Source organism: Canis lupus, chromosome 13 (genome assembly GCF_048164855.1).
Source record: "Canis lupus baileyi chromosome 13, mCanLup2.hap1, whole genome shotgun sequence".
NCBI classification, from domain to species: domain Eukaryota; kingdom Metazoa; phylum Chordata; class Mammalia; order Carnivora; family Canidae; genus Canis; species Canis lupus.
In genome coordinates, this window is record NC_132850.1 from 39,429,190 (window position 1) to 39,449,644 (window position 20,455).

Genomic DNA, 20,455 nt, shown 5'->3' on the forward strand with positions numbered 1-20,455 from the left:
GTGGGGGCTGCTCCCCACAACGGCTGCCATCAGTTCCGCTGCCCTTTCACGCCTGCCGTGACTTCCCCCCAGGATGGTCAGTCTGTTTCCCCACCTACTTGAATCTGGGTGGGCCCTACTGACTTTTCCAATTAGCAGATTGCAGCAGAAGGGACATGTGGGGAGCTTTGAGATTTGGTGATGGGGAGCCCTGTAGCTTTGACCCAGGCCTCTTGGGCAAACACTCGCTCTGAGGAAAGCAGCCATGGGTAAACATCTGACCGCCCTGAGGTCACCATGCTGTGCAAATAACCAGGCTAGCCAGAGGCAGAGGCTGCCTGGAAAGAACCAGCAGTGGCAGTCATCCCAGCCTCGCCACCGGATACACAGCAAAGGAGTCATCCCGGACTTGTGATCTCTAGGAAATGCTGCACAGGGAGGCCCCAAGAATGCAGACACTTGGCCCCAGTAGAGCTGTCCCAACATCAGCAGCCATCTGAGCCACCCCAGTGGAGGCCCCACATACCACTGAGCAGACGAAAGCAGAACTGCCCCATTTTGCCCAAATCCCTTACTCACAGAATCATAAACATTATGAAATGGATGTTCTTCTAGGTCACTAAGTCTTGGAATGGCTGTTCAAGAAGCCACAAAAAACGGGAACACCATGCAATGCTAAAGAAGGCTGGGCAGATTCAGCAGGAAGAGGAACTGCCAGCCCGTGAGCTGGCATGAACAGTGTGGAGTCGTGGGGAGTCAGTCCTGGAACCACCCCACCCTCAGCCACATGAGGAATCACCCCACTTCCTGTGATCCATCCTGGTCACAGCAGCACAGTCAGCACTAAGGTGTCCCTTCACCTGTTAGCCCAAACCACAGAGCTGGACTGTCCCACAACCATGTTCTCCTCTCCAGTCACGACCTCCCTTGGGGATACATTCAAACTCCTTTGGCTTTACATGTCCTACTTTACTTTACATCTTTCAGATGACGTGAGCCAGCCTGTCTCCGGCCATGGCTCCTTCTGCCCCTCCTAGCTTATTGGGAAATACCTACCTTGGCTTTTCAGCATGAGTGTCTTTCTAGAATCGCACTTATTATGGCTATCGGCCTTGAGCATCTTCTACCTCACAAAGACCACCAATGAAAGAGGATAGCCCGTGTTGTGCATGTATGTTTGGTGCAGGCATGGAGGATGATTCCTGGGGACAGCATGCTCTGAGAGCCTCATTTTTCTTTACATGAAAATGGGGATAATGGGGATAATAACATGCAGGACCGACTTCACTGGACTGTTTTGAGAATCACTCACGATTACACTCAACTAATGGCAATCTCAGCCCACATTATTTTCTGTGTGCCATGGACCATATGACACACTTCACATGGACCACCTCGAACCCTAACAACCACCCTGTAGGGGTTATTAATAACTGTGGGGCTATTATTGCTCCTGTTTTACATGTGAGCGAATTGAGCACAGAATGGTTCAGTAACTTGGTCATGAAGCTGGCACCTGGCTGAGCTAGGATTTGAATACAAGTGTTGGTAGCCATGCTCTTGACCACTCTACCTTACAACTACAGTTGCGATAAAGGACTTTTGAGAACTGTTAAAAAAAAAAAAACAAATAAACTTAAAATAAACATTAAATATAGAAGCTCTTGGGTGGTCGATGCATCTTGGCCAGGGTGAGGGTCCTGAAAAGTACACAATTTGCTTGGGTTTCATGCCAGGACCAGTGGAGAGGCAGCCTCCAAGCAGTGGGTGTCCTTTGTGACTTGACATGATCCATCATCATGAGGACTGTCAACCACTGCATGTGCCCCTTCCATGATAAAGGACGCCCAGCAGCACTCCCTCTCTAGCAGAGGCTTTTAGGATGAAGGCAGGGAATCCCAAGTCCATGGGGACAACCGCCCCAGGGGGGACACGACAACCTCCAAAGCCCTTCCCTTTTCCCCTAGGGATCCTGATCTGCGAATTAAGAATTGCTACATTAGAGGAATTTGCAGAGCCCTCGTATTTTAAGGATAGAGCCTAATGGTAGCCAAGGGGCACACACTTATCTTTTTTATGCAAACGGGAGATGTTTTGGCAAGCTTGCATTTACTGGGAGCTCACGGCAGTCAGGACCACAGCTAACCGTCACCTTGGACACATATTTGGCGACTTCCATGTGTCAAGGGTTGAGTCCCTAGCGAGTGTCTGGGAATTAGGGGAGGCTCGTGGAGAGACAAAGAGATGCCCTTCATTTTCCTCCTACATCCTAGTCACGGAGGCTGTACCCAGAACATTCATCAGGTTGGTGTTGGAAAAACTGCAGCACCGATGTGAGTCGTCTGTCCCCTTGGAAAAATTCTGGTCACTCAGCTATTTATATTAACTGATGCATCACTAGGATTCTTTTATGGTTTTTTTTCCTGCTTTATACTTTTATGTTTTATTTGAAAACTTAATACTTACCATTTCCATAACCTGATAATCATTATAATGAAGAAGTGAAAATTTCCAAATAGCTTATATAAAGGAAGAACCAGCTCATAAAACTTAGAGATGTGTAAGCGCACCATACAGTAAATAGGCTCTTACTAGAGGTATAGATATTGGCAGGTGGAATTTGACCACTCCAGTCACTGTAGCCCCAGCCCATCCCCACCCCCCTGTGAGGAGCTTCATTCTTCCTTCCTTGTTAGAAACCTCTAAACAAGTGCAGGGAGAGCCCAGTTCTTGACCTTGCTTGCCCTAGGAATCTAGCATGTCCTCCTGTGTCCATCCAGTCTGGGCTTGTTTGGGGTACCCTGGGTTAGGGATGCCTTTTGGTTCTGTCCTAGCCATGAGCTTTATCTGCATCCTTAAGAGCCAAGCTGCCTCCCGGCCTGGAGGAGCAGCTGTGGAGGTGGCCCAGGATGGGGCTGGAAACAAAAGCATTCTTTTATTTTTAGAAGGAGAGAGAGACAGAGAAAAAAAAGCCAAGCATTTTTGATAAAAGTATGGGCTTGAACATTTTTCAGGCGGAAGAGTTCAGTGGCATTTTTGCAAGAATATTCATTATAATGTTTAAGGTTTTCATAAATAGAGGACTAAGTATACTACAGAAGTCCACACAGTGGAACACAAGGCAGCTGGTTAAACTGAAAATTGAGTCATTAAAAAAAAACTGGTCAAAAGTAAAAATATATAGACATATATACATAGATGGTATCTATGTGCATAGAAAACAAGGATGTATATTAAGATTTTTACTAATGGTCATCTTTGAGTGTTGAGGCTGTGCAGGGTCCTTCTCTTTGTATTTCTTCGTGTGGTTTGAACTTTATTCAAATGAAGATGAGTAATTTTATAGTCATAAAATATTATAAGCTTTTCCATTTTGATAACTGGAAACAAGAGAAAATATTCTAGCTCAAAAACTGCTTCCTTATTCCTTACCCACCACCTTGGGGTTCTAAGTGCCGTTTCCATTTTTGGCAGAGAGTGCTGGACACTGTTCCAAGTGAAACCCAAGGCCCTGCTTGCAGGCGTTACTCTGGCTCACCTCCACATACCAGTGGGGCTGGCCATCCATTTGGCCAAGGATCCCATGTAGGTGCTTCCATTTTCACACTGGATGTCAAGTCTAACATCTGTTTGGTTGAATTTTAAAAGACATAGCTCCTTCTTTAACCCGGAGCCCCAATATGTCTACTCCAAGGGCAGAGCAGAGGGTGTGAACTTCAACTGTCTAGTTTCTATCCCGCTTAGCTGAACAATGTGGTACATGGACATTCACTTGCACACGAGCACCCCTGCAGCTGTGCTGGGTGTTATCCCTGCACCTCAGCTGCACCACCTGTGACCCCAGACCATCTTCTATATCATCTCACAGGGAGGATAAAGCAGCCCTTGCAGGCCCTCCCACAGGACGTGGCTTACTACTATCTGCTGAGTGCTGGCCGTGGATCATCCAGTCCTCACAACTACTTATAAAGGGAGAATGGTTCCCTCAACCCCCCATTTTATGTGTGAGCAGCTCAGGATCGGTGAGACTGATTAACTGGGCCAAGTTCAAACTGCTGTGGTAATGGGGGCAGAGTCAGGATTCAAACCTAGGTCTGACCTCAGAGGAGCCAGTATTTTGTGCCACGGGGCTTCCTGCCTTATTGCTGTCACGAGGCTGCTCGTGTTCTACTTCCACCGAGGCCACCTCCAAGGGCACATCTTGTGTCTGGGGGACTCGCTCTGTGTGAGATGCTATCATACAGTGTTCCGTCACAGACCCCCAGGCGAAAGGTTCTTTCAGACCTTATGCCTCATTGAAGCTTTGTTTTCTGAGAGGATGAGTTATGCTCCTCTTTCAAAGCAGCAAGCATCTCCCTCTTTGCCTTGACGTCCAGGGAGCTCACAGCCAAATCTGAGGCTCAGCTCTAACAGCTATGGCCAACTCTGTGGTCCGCGTGTTGACGTTAAAACTCTTTCCCTGGCATTGAGCTTCCTTTGAGTAGACCTCTGCCCTAGTTCAGATCTGTGTGCGCCTAGGTTTTCAGACCTGTCATACCTATTCATGGAGGCTGCCTTAAGTCCTTTGTGGAAGGGGGCATAGATGGTGTCTGTTTCTTCAGGTGAACGTTTGTTCAAGAGCTCCCTTTGTTTAACCCACTCCTGCCAAAATGGCTGACAAGGTATATCATACTCGCTTGCCCATCACCTGAGGAAAGTGACAGTAAGGGAGCAAGCTGAGGGGGGATAGGACACCACGGGGAAAGAGGCCTTGTTGGCCCAGGCTGGGAAGCTGCTGTTTACCAGTAGACCATCCTGACCTGCCTACTGGCATTTTCCATTAGCACTAAAAAAACAGCCACCGTACTTCAGGAACTACAATGGCAGGAGTGTGTTAGCTCCGTACCCCAGAAAATGACAGCCCCTCACCTGGCTGTTCTTTGGTCTCTGGGGGTCAGCAGAGCTCATCACATCCAAGGAGGAATGCAGTCGGACATTCAAAGCATGGACCTTTTCTGTGCATGGAAGCCCCAGATGGGGTGGAGAAGCCAAGGGCACCATGAGGAGCCTCAGAGTGCTGCTACACAAGCGCTGGTGAATAAAGGCTGTGCCTAGATGGCTGGCGGAGGCTAGACCCACCTAACTACAGCACCCATCATGGTCACTGAGGGGATGGCACTGGGAGTAGGGGCTCCTCCAGGTGACCTTGAGGTCTCTTTCCACCCTGGGGGATCCACGATTGTAGGACTAGAAGCTGACGTCCCCTACCTAGCCAACTACTCGCTGTTCCAAGGTGTTCACAGAGCTGACACCACATTAAGTCGCAGCATATTACACAAAGGCCACACTGCAGGGCTTGACAGTCTCACAACCAGTACTTAGAGGTGCAGCGGCCAGGAGGCTGGCCTTCATCTGAGAGGATGTCCTCATTGCAACAATTACCCCAGAGACGATTCCAAATGGCCAAGCATTCTGTCTATTGTGGAATGGCTTTTGCTTTTGGCAAAACACCCTCTTCCGATCTCCCACCCTTGGCTGGTGAGTTACTGCTCATCCTTGAAGATTCGTCTGGGGCATTCTGTCTTCCAGGAGTCCTCTCTTAGTCCCCTGTCCCAATCCCTGGGTTAACCCTGGGAGCCCTTCCTCAGGCAGCCCTGCAGCACCTCGACATCGCTTTACTTACTGCGTGGTATGTACTAGTATTTTCTCTCCATAGGGCCACTCCCTCTGTTGATGGAGCTCCTTGAAGTTCTAGTCTCATCTGACTGTGTGTTTACAGGGCTTGGGATACATGAGGTGCTCAACAAATGTTTGTTGGAAGAATTGAAAAAAGGAAGCTGCCTGGTAAGTTCCTAAAATCAGAGGACTTGCACTTAAGGGTTAGATATGGATGGACAGAGCCAATTCTTGTCCCCTCCCTTTCCTCTTGCAGGTAGACCTGGATGCATAAGTGCCAAACACGGGCAGACAACGCCATGGGGGCCCTGAAGACAAAGGAAAGCGGCTTTCAATCTGGGTCCTTGGTGGGGTCTCCAGAAAGAAGCCACATTTTTCTGTTGGCTGTATTTTGCTTGTACTTCTTGTTTTTTAAGGCCTCGGGTAAGCTTCATCTACAAGTTGCTTCACCCACGTCTTGAGGCAAAAATAACTCTGGGAATATTCTGAGCATATTCACAGAATTCATTGACATCTCCTTAACTCTACCTATAGTTAGTTCTCTCAAGTACCAGCCAGAAATTAATCTTGAGAGCTTATACTTGTGGAAATAAATACTGTCCCATCACAGGCCTTGCGGTAGGTATACTCCTAAGGATGTCTATCTAGTCCAGGGCTGATAGGTTGACGGACCAACATGCAGATAGCTTTGTCAGGGCTAATTTCAGCTCACTTAAGAGAATCAGGAAATTCCTATTTTTCCCTCATTGTAACAGGAGCACATGTAGACAATTTTGAAAATACATAAAAGAACAGAAAAATCACTTGTAAAATTCTACTGCTGGAATATAGCCAGTACTGCATTTTGGTTTATTTTCTTTTTACATACGCACAAATACTTGGGTATACTCTATGAAGGTTTATCTACGTGAACTTAAAAACAATTAGAATCATCCCTAATGTGTGGTTTTGCAAGTTGCTTTTTCGTGCAACATTAAATCATGAATGGCTTTTGCCTGCTGCTAAGTGGTCTTCAAAAACCAGATTTTAAAAGATTTTTATTAATATTTTTTTTAATCCAGATTTTTACAGGCAGCAAAGCATCCCATTACCTGCAAAGGTTTAACTTCATGCCTTACCCTGAGTATGCGTGTGTGCCGCAGCTTTACAAAGACTGAGCAAGGAGAGGGGGCATCCTCCCCTCTCTGTTTTGACCTGCTGTTTTGTACCACTGCAGTCCCCCCTGGAGGCTGTGCACCTGTGCCCCATGGTCACCCGTCCACATGGGACCACAGCCCAGGCCAGCTGGATAGAGGGCCTTGACCAGCCCCGCTGCAGGACTGGCTTGCCAGAGCAGAAGCAAAACACAGCAGATCTTTCTCCTGTTTCTCAGCAGGGACTTGGAGAAGGGGTGTGCACAGGAGGGGCTTGCTAGATTTCAACCTCTTCTCACTCTTTTTTTTTTTTTTTTTTTTTAAGATTTCATTTACTTATTCATGAGAGACACAGAGAAGCAGAGACAGGAGAAGCAGGTTCCATGCAAGGAGCTCGATATGGGACTCGATCCCAGGACTCCGGGATCACGCCCTGAGCTGAAGGCAGACGCTCAATTGCTGAGCCACCCAGGGGTCCGTCTCTTCTCGCTCTTCAAAAGTCGAAGCTCCTAGTGGAAGCTACATAATCCCATCACTAACTTGTGATACCTTTGAAAAGGGCGTGTGGGGGGGGTACCTACCAAATTCAAACCCCTTTTGATTTGAATCCTGCTCATTGAAAATCTTTCTCAAATGGACATATCCACTTCCTCAGCTTAATACACACAGTGAATACAAGTGACTTTTCCTTGCTTTATCGCAGATGCGTGTCTAGTGCCATGAGCTCGCCATTCCAAAATGAATTAATGAGTTGTCACACCTGCAAACTTATCACATGTTCACACAAACCAAGCGTTCAGCTTCTAGCCCGAGCCACCTCCTCTGGGAGCCCCGGCCCTGCTAGGTGCTGGCCCAGCTCTGGGACAGCATGGTTGGGATTTTCTTGCAACAATTTGTTAGGTCCCCTACTCCTTCTCCTGAATCATGAGCTCCTAGAGAGCAAGGACCTGCGCCCGACTCATAGTAGGCACTCAGTATGTACTTCAGTGGACTCCTGGCTTTCTCCTCAAGTGTGGACTATGGCGGCAGCAAACACATGCTCTTGGTGGAAAACTGGGACCTAAGTTCTCATCCAGGTTCAGATGACAAGAGAGAATGCAACCTCCACCAAATTGCTACTACCCCTTTGCCCATCCCTAGCAGCTGACAAGGACGGAACACCCTGGGCTGGGAGTGGGCATGCAGTAGCTCATTTAATTCTTAGGCTCCGTTGGAGGTGCTCACTGTCATGTTTATCTCTGTTTTGGAGAGGGAGGAACCTGAGGACTAGTTCTCCGCCAAACTATTAAAGCTAAGGTGCGCTGACCTGACTCTAAAGGCCACACCTCTAAAGGTGACATCTGATTTTTTTTGTTTGTTTATTTTAGTTCTTCGGGAGGAGGCTACATGAACACATGTATAAATGCTGCCAGACAATCTGTGAAAAAAATGTCAGAATGCCTTTTGTTCTCACTTCCCAAAAATGGGATTGATTTAAGGCACTAATAACATTCCTCCCTCCCTTCCTCTCTCACAAAAAATAGGGATGAGAGAGAAAAAAAAAAGTGATTATTATTCTTTGAATACCCACCCACCTTTGACTTTGTGACTTGGTTGATTCTCAATGATTTATGCCAATGCAGGAAAGAGAGACAGAAATGCACCCTGACAGTGTTAATTTATTCCTTTTTTCTTGGCAAGGGAACAAGTGGTAGGGTATAAGGATCACCAGGTTGGCAGCGCTGTTTTTTTTTTTTTTTTTTTTTTAATTCAATTAGAGCCACTTGATGCTCTTGGGAGCAGGATCCTTCCTGACACCTACCTGCAGAGGCATTTCACTGACCTGGGGCCCAGGAATGGCTGGAACTTTGCTGTCAGGTACTGTTACATGGGGCACATGAGCCGGGGAGGTGATCGGTTCCATCCTGAGGGCTCTCTGCACTTGAACATTTTCTTCTATGGCCATGTACTCTGACAGTATTCCTAGCCAAGGAGGTGGAGGGCCACTTTCAGGGGGAGAAGGTGAGAAGCAGAACAAAAGCTGCCACTGAGCTGCATGTAAATATTAATTTAGTTGTCAGAGGCCACCTAGTGCCAACAGCACCAGCAGCAGCAGCAGCAGTCTTGCACCAGATGCCCACTTTGTCAGACAACCTCTGCAGCAGTAAGTCATAAACCCTTCTCATCGGGAGCTTTGAGCAACCCCCTGTATTTACTTTCACAGTTTACAAACAGGTAGATAGTATGGGTGAAGGGGGGGAAAGGGTGCAAACGACTTCCAGGTACAAATTCTGGGGATGTCACCTATAGCACAGTGACCACAGTTAATGATATTATACTGGATATTTGAGGGCAGATCTTAAAGTTCTCATCACAAGGGGAAAAAAAAACCTGTTTAGCTGTGAGGTTGGTGGATATTCACCAAAGCTATGGTAGTGACCACCTCCCAATATGCACATAAATCATTATGTCGTCTACTTAAAACGAATACAAAGTCAGAGGCCAATTATATTTCACTCAAATTAGGGGAAAAGGGGGGCGGCTCAAGAATTTTAATTTCAGGGATCCCTGGGTGGTGCAGCGGTTTAGCGCCTGCCTTTGGCCCAGGGCGCGATCCTGGAGACCCAGGATCGAATCCCACATCGGGCTCCCGGTGCATGGAGCCTGCTTCTCCCTCTGCCTATGTCTCTACTCTCTCTCTCTCTCTCTCTCTCTCTCTCTCTCTCTCTGTGACTATCAGAAAGAAAGAAAGAAAGAAAGAAAGAAAGAAAGAAAGAAAGAAAGAAAGAAATTAATTAATTTAATTTCATTAAACATGGGCAGCCCGGTTGGCTCAGCGGCTTAGCGCCGCCTTTGGCCCAGGGCGTGATCCTAGAGACCCGGGATCAAGTCCCACGTCTGGCTCCCTGCAGGGAGCCTGCTTCTCCCTCTGCCTGTGTCTCTGCCTCCCTCTGGGTCTCTCATGAATAAATAAAAATCTTAAAAAAAAAAAGGAATTTTAATTTCATTAAACAGATGAGAAAAACTCAAGAAAGAAACTCACAGCAGAGCCAAAGTCAGAAGCTGATGTAGGTCCCGTTGGTCAGGACAGGTGTCAGGACAAAAGAACTCTACTGTCCTCCCCCCGTCCCTACCCCGTGCTTTGGCTTGTGCTGGTATATCCTGGCAGAGGGTGCTATCAGCTCCTCTCACATAGTCCACCCAACACGTCTGCCTGCATTTCGTCATTTCTGCTTCTCCGGGTTAGTTCCTTGCATGGCCCACATTCAGCCAAGAAAGCACAGGAAGGAGGGAGCTTCGTCTCCCACATCCACCACCCACCAGCATCATGACTTCAACATTCCCTGCATGTCCCCGAGCCAGCCGGGACCGTACCACGTGCTGCACACTCAAGATTACAGAATTCAGGAGTCGCACGTAAGAGAAACATGAGCATGGTTAAAAATATCTAAGACTGAACGTATTCGTTATACAGAAATGAGGATTAGCAAGGGTCTAGCAGCCTTCATGGCTTTTGATACTATTAAAAAAAAAACCCTCATATTTTAAAACTACTGAATGAAGGCCTCTCTAGACTTTTGCAATAAATACGATTGTCCCACAGAGTGTGCATTAAAACCTTTCTGACCCACCTACCTCATTCTATTACTTAGAAATCTGGATTGAGCGAACAGTACCTAGAAGGTGACAGTTGCCAAATTACCTTGCTTATATCTGTTTCTTACCTATTGCGTCCTTCTAAGGTTAAGGTTGGTCACTACAGCTTTGGGATCTGGTGGTCACCGAGACATCATTTCCCCCTCCTCCCTGCAGCCTGTGCCTTGGCAATCCTAGCTAGTATGGTATTCCTCTTTGGCCATCTGAGATCACGACACATCCTTTTCTTCCACCCAGTGTGACTGCTGTCTCTTCCCTTACGTTTTCACTGCCTGGAAGGTGGGGTGTGAGAAGCCCTTTGTTCTGCAGTGGATGGATGAGGTACTTCCCAGGCCTTGTGAGTTAGAGATAGGAACAGATATCACTGCCATGGTGGGGAGAGTCTAGAATGCAAGGAGGTATGGTCCTTGCCAGTGGGTACATCCTGGCTTTTCTCATGGGAACCTGGCCCCCCTAATTCCACTTTTGCTCTAGTCTCTTTACTTTCACCGACCTGTCATCTGAAACTGAAACTCTCACAGGCTGCATGTACCATAGATTCTAAGTAATGGAGATAGGTGTAGCGATCCTAAAGTGGAACATTTCCTAAAGTATGTTCTGTAGGATGCCACCCCTACAAGGTGCACTCTGAAGAAGGCTCAACAGCCAGGTGAAGTTGGGAGACACAGGGCACCCACCCGCTCCTGGCATCTGAGCTACATGTGGTAGCTCTGTAGGGGGACTTGGGCCTCCCTTTCCAGGCCACAGGATTTCCATGAGAAGATACTCTGAATTTCAAATGTAACTTTCCCTAACTGGAAGTGTTCTAGACATCACTGAATTTTCTCAATGATCGCAGATATTCATAACATTTTTTGACCTGTAAAAGGTTTACAAGGGTCAAAGAAGCAATAACTCTGGAATAAAAAAATATGTATGTACTCATATGTACCAGCTAAAAGATAAAATGTATACTTAAGGCAGCCTTTTTAAAATTTTTTTTTCCATTTGGGCGGCTCAGGGGAATGACTCACATCAAAATAATTTTAAAGTTTCGAAAAAAAAATAAAGTTTCGAGACTGGACTGAATATTGAACTGCCCTATATAAAAAGATACAAAATCCATGCTCAAAGAGGCCTTTTCTTTTTTTTTTTTTTTTTGGTGCAAGCAAAGCTTGTTGCATCTCAAAATTGCTCAAAGGCCCCGGTGAAGGCTGGTGGCCTTCGTTACTATTTTTGAGGTTAGACAAACTGTGTTCACCTAGAGAGGATTAAAATGATGGATTTGTGGTGTATGATAAAAATCCGTTGGAGCTGATACCAGAATCCTAAGCCTGTGAAGGTCTGTAGTAAATCAAACATCTGGGTGAAAAGATAAAAGATGAAGCACTTCTCTACATGCTTCTAAATGTATCGGGGACATCGTGTTGAACCTAAAACTAAACAGTTGACTATTTTCCCCCACACTTCACCTCAGTGTGTGTGTGTGTGTGTGTGTGTGTGTGTGTGTACTGCTAAAACCTCAAGGGGGCAGATGGCCCATGGGAATCATTTTTAGTTTGAATATAGGACAGTGTTTGGGGGATGATCACAAAGGACAATTATATATTACTTTAAAAACCGATTTAGAAAGAAATGCTGCAGTACTCGATGAAAGGCTGGAATTCGTCCTGAAGGGTATCACAGTATTAACTCGGACGGTCAGGGAAAATCTTGCACAGAGGCAATAGACCATTCTAAGGCCTGTAGAGCCAATATTTTCTTTCTCTTGTTTCTATATTATTTATTTGTTTATTTATTGCTTCTTTTGTTTTTTTTCCAGTTCTTTTACAAGAGCAGTGGGGAAACTGTATCACAAATACACTTGCGGCAAATCTATTTTATGTCTTTTAGCCGAAAGGGAGCCAGGCTGTCAATGGTGATGTCAGTAGACAGGGAGAGGGAAGAGGTGTGTGTGTGGGGGAGCTGACACGGAACACCTATTATTTACAAGGCACACTCCATATGCCCCTTCATTTCAATCCTGACAGAAACCGTGAGGCGGGAATCCCTGTACCTGGTTTCCAGACAGAGGACATCAAGACTCTGGAAAGTCCTGCTAGTGGTTGAAGGCCAGGGAGCTGGAAGCCACGTTGGGGGGCGGACACTCATCTGCCTGTCCTTTTCTGTGACACCCAACTACCGCAGTGAAAGGTGTCTCATGCAAACCAAAGTACGTGTGGAGAGAAGGGAACTTCTGCTGTTTACAGAAACAACCGCCTTTCACAAGAATCGCGAGTAACGTTTAAGGCACCACAAGACTACTGCTGAAATGACTTTAATCAACACTGCTGGTCTCATGCAAACACACAGCTAGATACTCAGAGCAGCCTCTGCGGGCTTTGCTTTGGAGTCTTATGGTCGCCACATATCACTTTTACCTTATTTTCCGCATATCTCCCAAACAGGAGGGATTTTCTTCAAAGGCATGTGAACATCCTTTCCTGTTTTCAATCTTCACACATTGAAAGAGATGAGCCACTGGCAGCAGGATACAAACGCTCTGGGCACGAGCCTAATGTTCCTTAGAATGGTGTGTATTTTGGATTATGGTAGTCTTTGGTCCCTAGGAGGTAGGTGAGGCTGATAAAGGCTGCTCCAAGGACTTTCACCCCATGACACGGACCTGTGTGGGCTGGCCTCCAGGAATCCATCATATTGTCCTTTCTGGGTAATTCCTTAATTATGCATATTTCAAACACATTGGACAGAGTGGTGCTGTCAAATTAAAGTGACATTTTACAATTCTTCTGATTATAGATTATTTCATGGTTGCAGCCACATCTGTTCTATCTGCTTCAAATGCAGAGCGCCCAAGGTACCATGTTAGAAATGTATGCAAGAATTTGTACCACATCGAAGTATCCGTCTATCTATCTTGGAGGAACACTTGTTCTCTAGAACTGCTTTCATTTCTCAAGTCAATAGTAAAGGGCTCATATTTAGACTCAATGACAAACAGGACTGCAAGTGGTATAATACCACAAGTATGCCATCCTAAGACTAACTTCTGAATGCACAAATGGATCAAACCTTGGTGTTCCCAGTTATCATTTGTAGGTGTCTCATTTGCTTGACTACTTTGCAATACAGAAGACCACAGATGACGCATGAGGTGCTGAAATTTCTGTTTCTCCCCAACGAGCCTAGATGGCGATGCCCTACTATTTAGAAATTGCCACCAGAGAAACCAACAGGCCTGACTATATTTCGGTACCAAAGAAAGACAGGAACCCATCAAATCTGAAAAGTGAAGTTAGTAGTTGAGCAATAGCAGTTCAGATACCAAGTACAAGGGGAGTTCTAAATTTAATGGATGAGGGACAATACAGAAAAAGCTCAGAAAAACCCAGTCTGCAGAATATCTCACGTGAGGCATACCTTGATACTTGATAAACAAACCAAGTATCTTAACTGCAGGTTGAGCTTTCCACACACTGCAGGTACCATCCGGGGAAATATTTAATCTGTCCAAAGACAGAATTTACTCACCACATCAAAGGCAGTAAACACGTGACAGTAGTGGTGATTGGACTTCAAATCTTTTGTGATATAAGCAAAGGTTGATAGGTCTTCTGGGTCCTGGGCAGCACAGGAGATATTACGAATTTCATGCTCGGCAATTATGTTCTGGAATAAATGAAATACACGACTCTTTGTTTTCTTTTGCAAACCAGCATATTTTAGAATCAAGGCAAAGGACTTGGGAATCAGCTGCCTTCCCCCTTTCTAGAATGTTCTAGACCGACACCATTCAAAGTGACCCAACACGCTATCTGTGGGCACATGTCCACCAGGTCTGGAAGGAATGTTTTCATTGAATTAAAAACAACCTAATGTCATCATATCCTGGGGCAGTGGTTCTCACCAGGTGCTGTGAGCAGAAGCACTCAGGGTGGCACTCTTCAAAAAAAAAGAAAAGTAGTTCCTAAGCATTTTACTGTTCTCATTCCCCACATACACCTATAGACAGGCGGGACTGCCTTCCGCGGATTCTGTCTGGAAGGGATCACCCGCCACGTTCCACGTGTTGGGAGAAACTCCATCCCCAGGAGCTCTCCAGACCCTTGCCCATCCTGTGGCTCACTGTCCCGTGTCCTGCCCCTGTTGCCTTGGAGCAAAGGCAGGTCTAGGAGGAAGAGGACAGGTGAGGCATAAAGGTGCTTTCTCCTGAAAACAGTTTCTTAAAGGATAGTTGACAATGTGTCCTTAGTTTCAAGGGTATAACACAGGGGCTCAGCTTCTCTGTACGATTGCAGAATGTGATTGCAGGGTCACAGACCATACTCCCTGTCTGGGCCTTTGCCTGGAAGCCAGTATCCACCCCTTCTCCCATTCTGCCCATCCTTCCATCCTCTTCCCTCTGAGAACCCTCAGTTTATTCTCTGTGTTTATAAGTCTGATTCTGCTTTTTGTTTATTCATTTATTTTTTTAAAGCTCCACATGAGTGAAATCCTATGGTTTTTGTCTTTTTTGAACTGACTTGTTTCATTTAGCATCATACTCTCCAGGTCCGTCCATGTTGTTGCAAATGACAAGATCTCATCCTTTTTTAAAGCTGAGTAATATTCTATTATATATATGTGTGTGTATATTTGTACAAACACACACACACACCTTCCTTATCCATCCATCTACTGATGGACCCTTGGGCTGCTCCCATGTCTTGGCTATTGTAAATAATGCTGCAATAAACATGGGAGGGGGGGCATGTATCCCTTTGAATTAATGTTTTTGTTTTCTTTGGCTAAATACTCAGCAGTGGAATTACTGAATCATAATGTGGTTCTATTTTTAATTTTTTTGAGGAGCCTCCATAGCATTTTCCACAATAGCTACACCAGTTTGCATGCCCACCAACAGTGCAAGGTGTTCTCTCTGGGAGGTTCCAGCAGACGCTAAGGTGAAGAGGTGGTATCAGGGAAACAATCACACTGCCTTATTCAGGTCTTGGACGCCCAGCTTGATGTCGGGCCCCATGGATGGCAGCACCTTACTAATTACACCCATGGTGCAGGATTTTACGTGGGTGCTGTCGTCACCATCCTACAGGTGGGGAAAATGGCACTCAGTGTAAGTGCCTTATGTGGGGCAGGTGGCCGAGCTAGAACTTGAATGCCATGGAGCTCAGGCTCTTTCATACACCGCAGGGCCCCTCATCTCTACCTCACTCTTCCTGGTTTAACATAATTTTATTTTTTTCTCTAGCATTTCTTCACACCATCTCCCTGCCAGCCCCCTCATCCCAGTGTGCCTCCAAGAGTAACTGGTGGGAGGTAAGTGAAGAAAGGTTTAAGTGCCTTTATCCCTAAGCACAAAATAACCAAGGAGCATCGTGTTGGCTGCTGCAAAGCCTGCTAAAAAACTCTTTTGATACACAGATGTATTAAAAAGAAAAAAAATTCACATAATCATGCAATCCTTTTTTTATCTTATAAACACCCTATTTATGTTTTTTGCAGTTGTCACAGTTCTAAAACCCTCAATACTTTAGTTACGCTAATTACTTTTTAATTGCATGCTCTTAAATAACCTGTTGGCAATAAAATGTTCCACGTATACCCATCAAAGCCTAAAAATGCTTACAAAATGTCCTTCCCTGCCAGCACCCCCAGCAAGTACTGCATGTTCCTCATTCGACTGAGCTGTATGGTTGGGAAGCAATTACAGAATTAACACATAAAAGAAAATTAAATTAGGACATTCTTCACTGTGGCCCTGCATGTTGACACTACATGCAGCGTTCTGTCAGAAATAAGTCAATTTGAAATTTGAATCCCATAAACAAATAACATTCTGCTGCAAGATACTGTTCCAAAATAGAAGGTCACGATCCTCTTCTGGCATTCAGATAGCATTTCTTCAAGTAGAAAACTAAATTAGGAACTAGTGAGTCTTAAAATGAATTTAAGAATCTACAGTCTTCACGGGGGTGATGTTAGCGAGTGCCGAGAGCTTCCACCGTCATCTTGATCAGGAGCTGCCATTACCTCAGGGAGTGTGGACTTGGGGTCACCTGTCTCAGATCCACTGTCACCAGAAATAGAGTGTTGGCTCCAATTTTTTAAAACTAAATTGGCATTTTATGTTCTTGAGATCCTTTACTGCACACAGATCAGAAAATCAACTTCTTGAGAAGTTTTACAGTGAAAAATGCCCTGTGATTTTTATTGCACTGAATTCCCTGAATCTAGCCAATGCACAAGATGCCACTTCTCAAGGATTTTTGGTGGCATGTGATGGCATCATGGCCCTGGGTGAAACTGTAAACTAGGTAGAGTATATCACTGGAGAGCTCTCTTTATCATGGACTGCATGCCTATGTCCTCCCCAAATTCCTATCTTGAGTTCTTAGAAATCCTGAGCCGTGATGTGATATGGTATTTGGAGGGGGGCCTTTGGGAGGCAATAAGGTCCTGAGGATAGAGCCTTTATGATGGACTTGGTACCCTTACAAGAGAAGAGAAACCTAGCTTGAACTCTCTTCCATGCGAACACAGAGCAGGAAGGTGCCATCCACGAGCCAGGGAGTGGGCTCTCCTCAGACATTGAATCTGCTGGTGACTTGACCTTGGACTTCCCAGCCTCCAGAACTGTGAGAAATAAATGCTTATTAAGCCACTCAGTCTGGTAATTTGTTATAGCAGCCCAAGTGGATGAAGACCTACTTTCTTGCTCTTCCTCAATTCCTTGTATGCCCACACCTCTCTATTCCCCAGGAGCCCAGGATCATTGCTGAGCTGTGCACTGAGGCCTGCCCTCCTCTGCACTGCTCCGTGTTCCCAAGCCGGCCTCCTGTCCTGCCACTGGAACTTTTATTCCTCTGCTGCCATGTGGTCTAGAGGGAGGGCAGGTTAACGTATTCCATACTTGGTGAAAAATAACTGATATTTAATTATCCTTACTGGCACTTTAAAAATACGCTGTTAAGTGAATCCATATGGATAGCAGATGCAGGGCGGTATTTTTGAACGGAATGTGCTGATCCATCCACGGGGCTGGAATGTGGCGATGCCCTGAGATCTCCATTGAGACGCTGCCCTTACTCTGTCTACCTTCACACAACGGTGAGGCCAGCTCTCTGAGCGGAAGATGCGTCTCAGACCAAGGACACTACAGCTGGAGACTGGGTGGCTGGCTCCCTCCTTGGAGAAGATGCCAAGGGGGGACACATCCTTTCCATCCCCTGCCACACCTCAGTTAGCGGCTCCTCCATAAATGAACAGTTGGATGTCCACCTGAGGTACAGGTGCTGCTTCTCATTTAAGATGGGCTCCTCTCCTGTTGCTCGGCCTCCATGTCCAAGCATGTTCTAAGGAGACTAGAGCTTTTAAAAGGCTCAACAGGAGTGGGAAGGGGCTCCTGCCATCGCTTCTTTGGGATAGAAGGTTGGGCAGCTCAGTCTTCTGCATCACATGTTGAGAAGGTGCATGGCTGGTAGGTGTAGAATAGAAGCATCTGGTCCAGCCCATTAACAGAGAGGTTGTCAGGACGGTGTGTGATGCGGCAGTGGCGGGGCCTGGGAGTCGGCCTCTCCCCGTTTCCCTCACTGCTGGCCTGACAGGCAGGGGTCTTCTCCTGAGTCTCCTCCTTGGGCTGGGCCTTCTCTGGCAGGATGCAACCTGCTTCAGAGACAGCATCTGAAATGGGCGGGAGCCCTGCCGAGGGCTGCCTGGAGGTGGCCCGTGGAGAGGCTGATGCAGAGGAGAACAGCACACATGCTTAATGGGCTCTTCATTTGAGTCAAAGTTTTTAGGAGAAGAAGTATGTGCTATTTAAAAAAAAAAAAGAGGGCACTTGTTTAAACAAATGTTCTGGATTATTTTGTGCTTAAAAGCGTAAGCCTGTGTGAAGTTGGCTTTCCAGAAGCAAAAACACACACACACACACCAAGGCCCAGGCCCGCGCTGTTCCGAATTTACCTGGATGGGAGGGCCGAAGAGGGGGTCTGGGCGGGAAGGCAAAACGCAGCCCCCTGCCAACCAAGAGCTGGATGCAGGGACTGTGTCACCTCCGGCAAGGCCCTGCTGGTCTGAAGACGGGTCTGTAACCAAACTCTCAGACACCTGTGGGCAGGAGGCCACGCTGGGCTTACCCCTGGCCGTGGATGGACAGGAAGCCCACAGGCCTTATCTTCCACATCTCTGGATGAGGTCTGTTCCAAGCTCCATTTTTATTCCATGGCCATTTTCTGCTCTCCCTTCTTCAATCAGGATTAGAGGTTGTTCGTTTCCTAAGTGTCTAGGCTCCACATTGGCTAGTGCCTGTCTGGGCCCCGGCAGCTGAGTCACTTAGGGATTCAAGAACACTGAGCTCACCTGGATAATTCAGGATCATCTCCATGTTTTCAGGTCCTCACCTTATGTTAACTTTAACCTTGACTACAAGGGGTCCCAGGGTCAAGGGATTAGGGTGTGGCCACCCTGTTCTATCATAGGAACCGTCATTTAGGGATTCGAAGAAATCACGCCTTGCTGGAGGCTGATTGTCCTGTGGAATGGGGTCACGGGGAGAAGAGCAGTGCTGGGGCTCCCCGGTGCCCAGGCCATGCTGGATCAGGGTGCAGGGTGGGGGTCAGGCCCGGGTCCTTCCCCACGACCAGCCCCCAGAAGTCCCAGGCCTGCCTCCTTCTGTGAGCACCTCCACCTCCACGGGCACCTCCACCCTTGCAGCGGAGCAGGGACCCCTGGGGTAGCGGCCGGCTGTTAGGGGGGGCATGCCCAGAGCACCCAGTATGAATGTGGAGGTGCAACTTCAGGGGGGGTGCCCTCTTCCAGACTTGGTGGCCAGCACCTCAGTCGCACCCCACCCACGGGGTCCCCAAACATGCATCCCTTCCACCAGTGCTTCCCGTGCCAGGCCCACTAAAACCAGGCCTCCCAGGGGACAAACTCCCTACACACAGTGAAAGCAGGGCTCCTGAGCTTACCCCATGCCTCAACCCAGGATGAGTGTTGGCGGGGGGTGGGCTGGCCTCCGCCACAGGGCAGGTGCGCAGCTGGGGGCCAGTCCTCAGCACATGACCTGGGCACGGCCCCTCCACAGTGGCCCCGTGAGCCTGTGGGACGAGGGGGCTGCTGCTCAGCCTTCTGTGGCCTAAGCCCCCCAGCACGGCCGGGCACCCTGCATTCCTTCACCGTTCCACTTCAGTCTCTCTGTTGGGTCTTCTCTTACCCCCACCACCAGACCGCAGCCTGGAATCACCCACTCTGTCCCCACCCACTATTGGGTCGGGGCCAATCAGCCACCTTGCAGGGCCCCGGGATGTCAAAGTCAGTGACGTCTCCCCCCCTCCCCCCCCTTCCCAGACAAGCGCCAGGCACATGTGGCTATGGAAAGGTTGGCTTTGCCCACCACCAACGCAGGCACGTGGCCTCCGCCCTAGATTCTGAAACTACGTTCAGGACCACACTCCAGGAACCGGGAAGGTATGCTGGCCTTCTTTAGTGCTTTCATTTGCACAGAATTATCTTGGGCGTGTTTCTCAGTGCTTCTGCTTCCGCAGAACAGTGACCGGTGAGCGGACTGGGTAACTCATCCCACTACTGGCGACTGAAGCAGACGCGTGTCCTCAGGGTATGGGGGGGATCCAGAGGTATAGGCCTCAGAGTGGCTGTGAGCTGAATGCAACAGAACTGATGGAGCCCTCTCAGTCCTCTGATCATGCACAGTGGATTAGAGAGGGTGCTATTAATACAGACGCATCCTGTCACGCCACCAGCTTCACAGGATGACTGCGAATGTCTCAGGTCAAATGCCACTTGTTTAGAAATTGTCAGAGTCTGCTACTGTGAAGGTGGTTAACCTAAGGAATATCGACCTCTTCTACTAGAAATATATTGCCATTCACAGTTTTCAAATGCAAATGGGAGAGGGTTGCTTCAGATAAGGGGTAGAAAAAAACCCCAATGCCAAAGCCTTTCTTGAAATTTAGCAACAGCGATTGGCCATGATGTTGTCTATAAGAGTCCTATAAAGTCCTGAAACCTTCAAAATCAACTATCATTTCAGGAGAAAGGAAGTTTGTGCACCA

General features: G+C 47.3%; 2 protein-coding genes across 44 annotated transcripts in view; one reads left to right on the forward strand and one right to left on the reverse strand.

Annotated features, from left to right (window-relative positions):
• The window catches only part of APAF1 (apoptotic peptidase activating factor 1), a 145,617-nt gene that overhangs the window by 115,846 nt on the left and 9,316 nt on the right, over positions 1 to 20,455 (forward strand). For 7 of the 23 annotated variants that reach the window (XM_072773240.1, XM_072773239.1, XM_072773242.1 and 4 more), the window contains one exon: positions 595 to 1,639. In XM_072773240.1, coding sequence (XP_072629341.1) covers positions 595 to 714 — 120 coding nt within the window. In that variant the 3' untranslated portion in view covers positions 715 to 1,639. Of the gene's footprint in view, positions 1 to 594; positions 1,640 to 5,737; positions 5,803 to 5,890; positions 6,058 to 7,092; positions 7,446 to 8,524; positions 8,625 to 15,630; positions 15,699 to 16,922; positions 17,044 to 20,455 lie in introns of those variants that run through there. The other 16 variants (XR_012005948.1, XR_012005953.1, XR_012005950.1 and 13 more) reach the window with 9 other exon arrangements.
• Positions 1 to 20,455, reverse strand: part of ANKS1B (ankyrin repeat and sterile alpha motif domain containing 1B) — a 1,043,873-nt gene that overhangs the window by 15,204 nt on the left and 1,008,214 nt on the right. For all 21 annotated transcript variants that reach the window (XR_012005947.1, XM_072773232.1, XM_072773224.1 and 18 more), the window contains one exon: positions 13,914 to 14,051. Coding sequence is in view for 20 of the 21 variants with exons in the window: in XM_072773232.1 (XP_072629333.1) it covers positions 13,914 to 14,051 (138 nt within the window). In the remaining variant the exon portion in view is untranslated. The remainder of the gene's footprint in view (positions 1 to 13,913; positions 14,052 to 20,455) is intronic.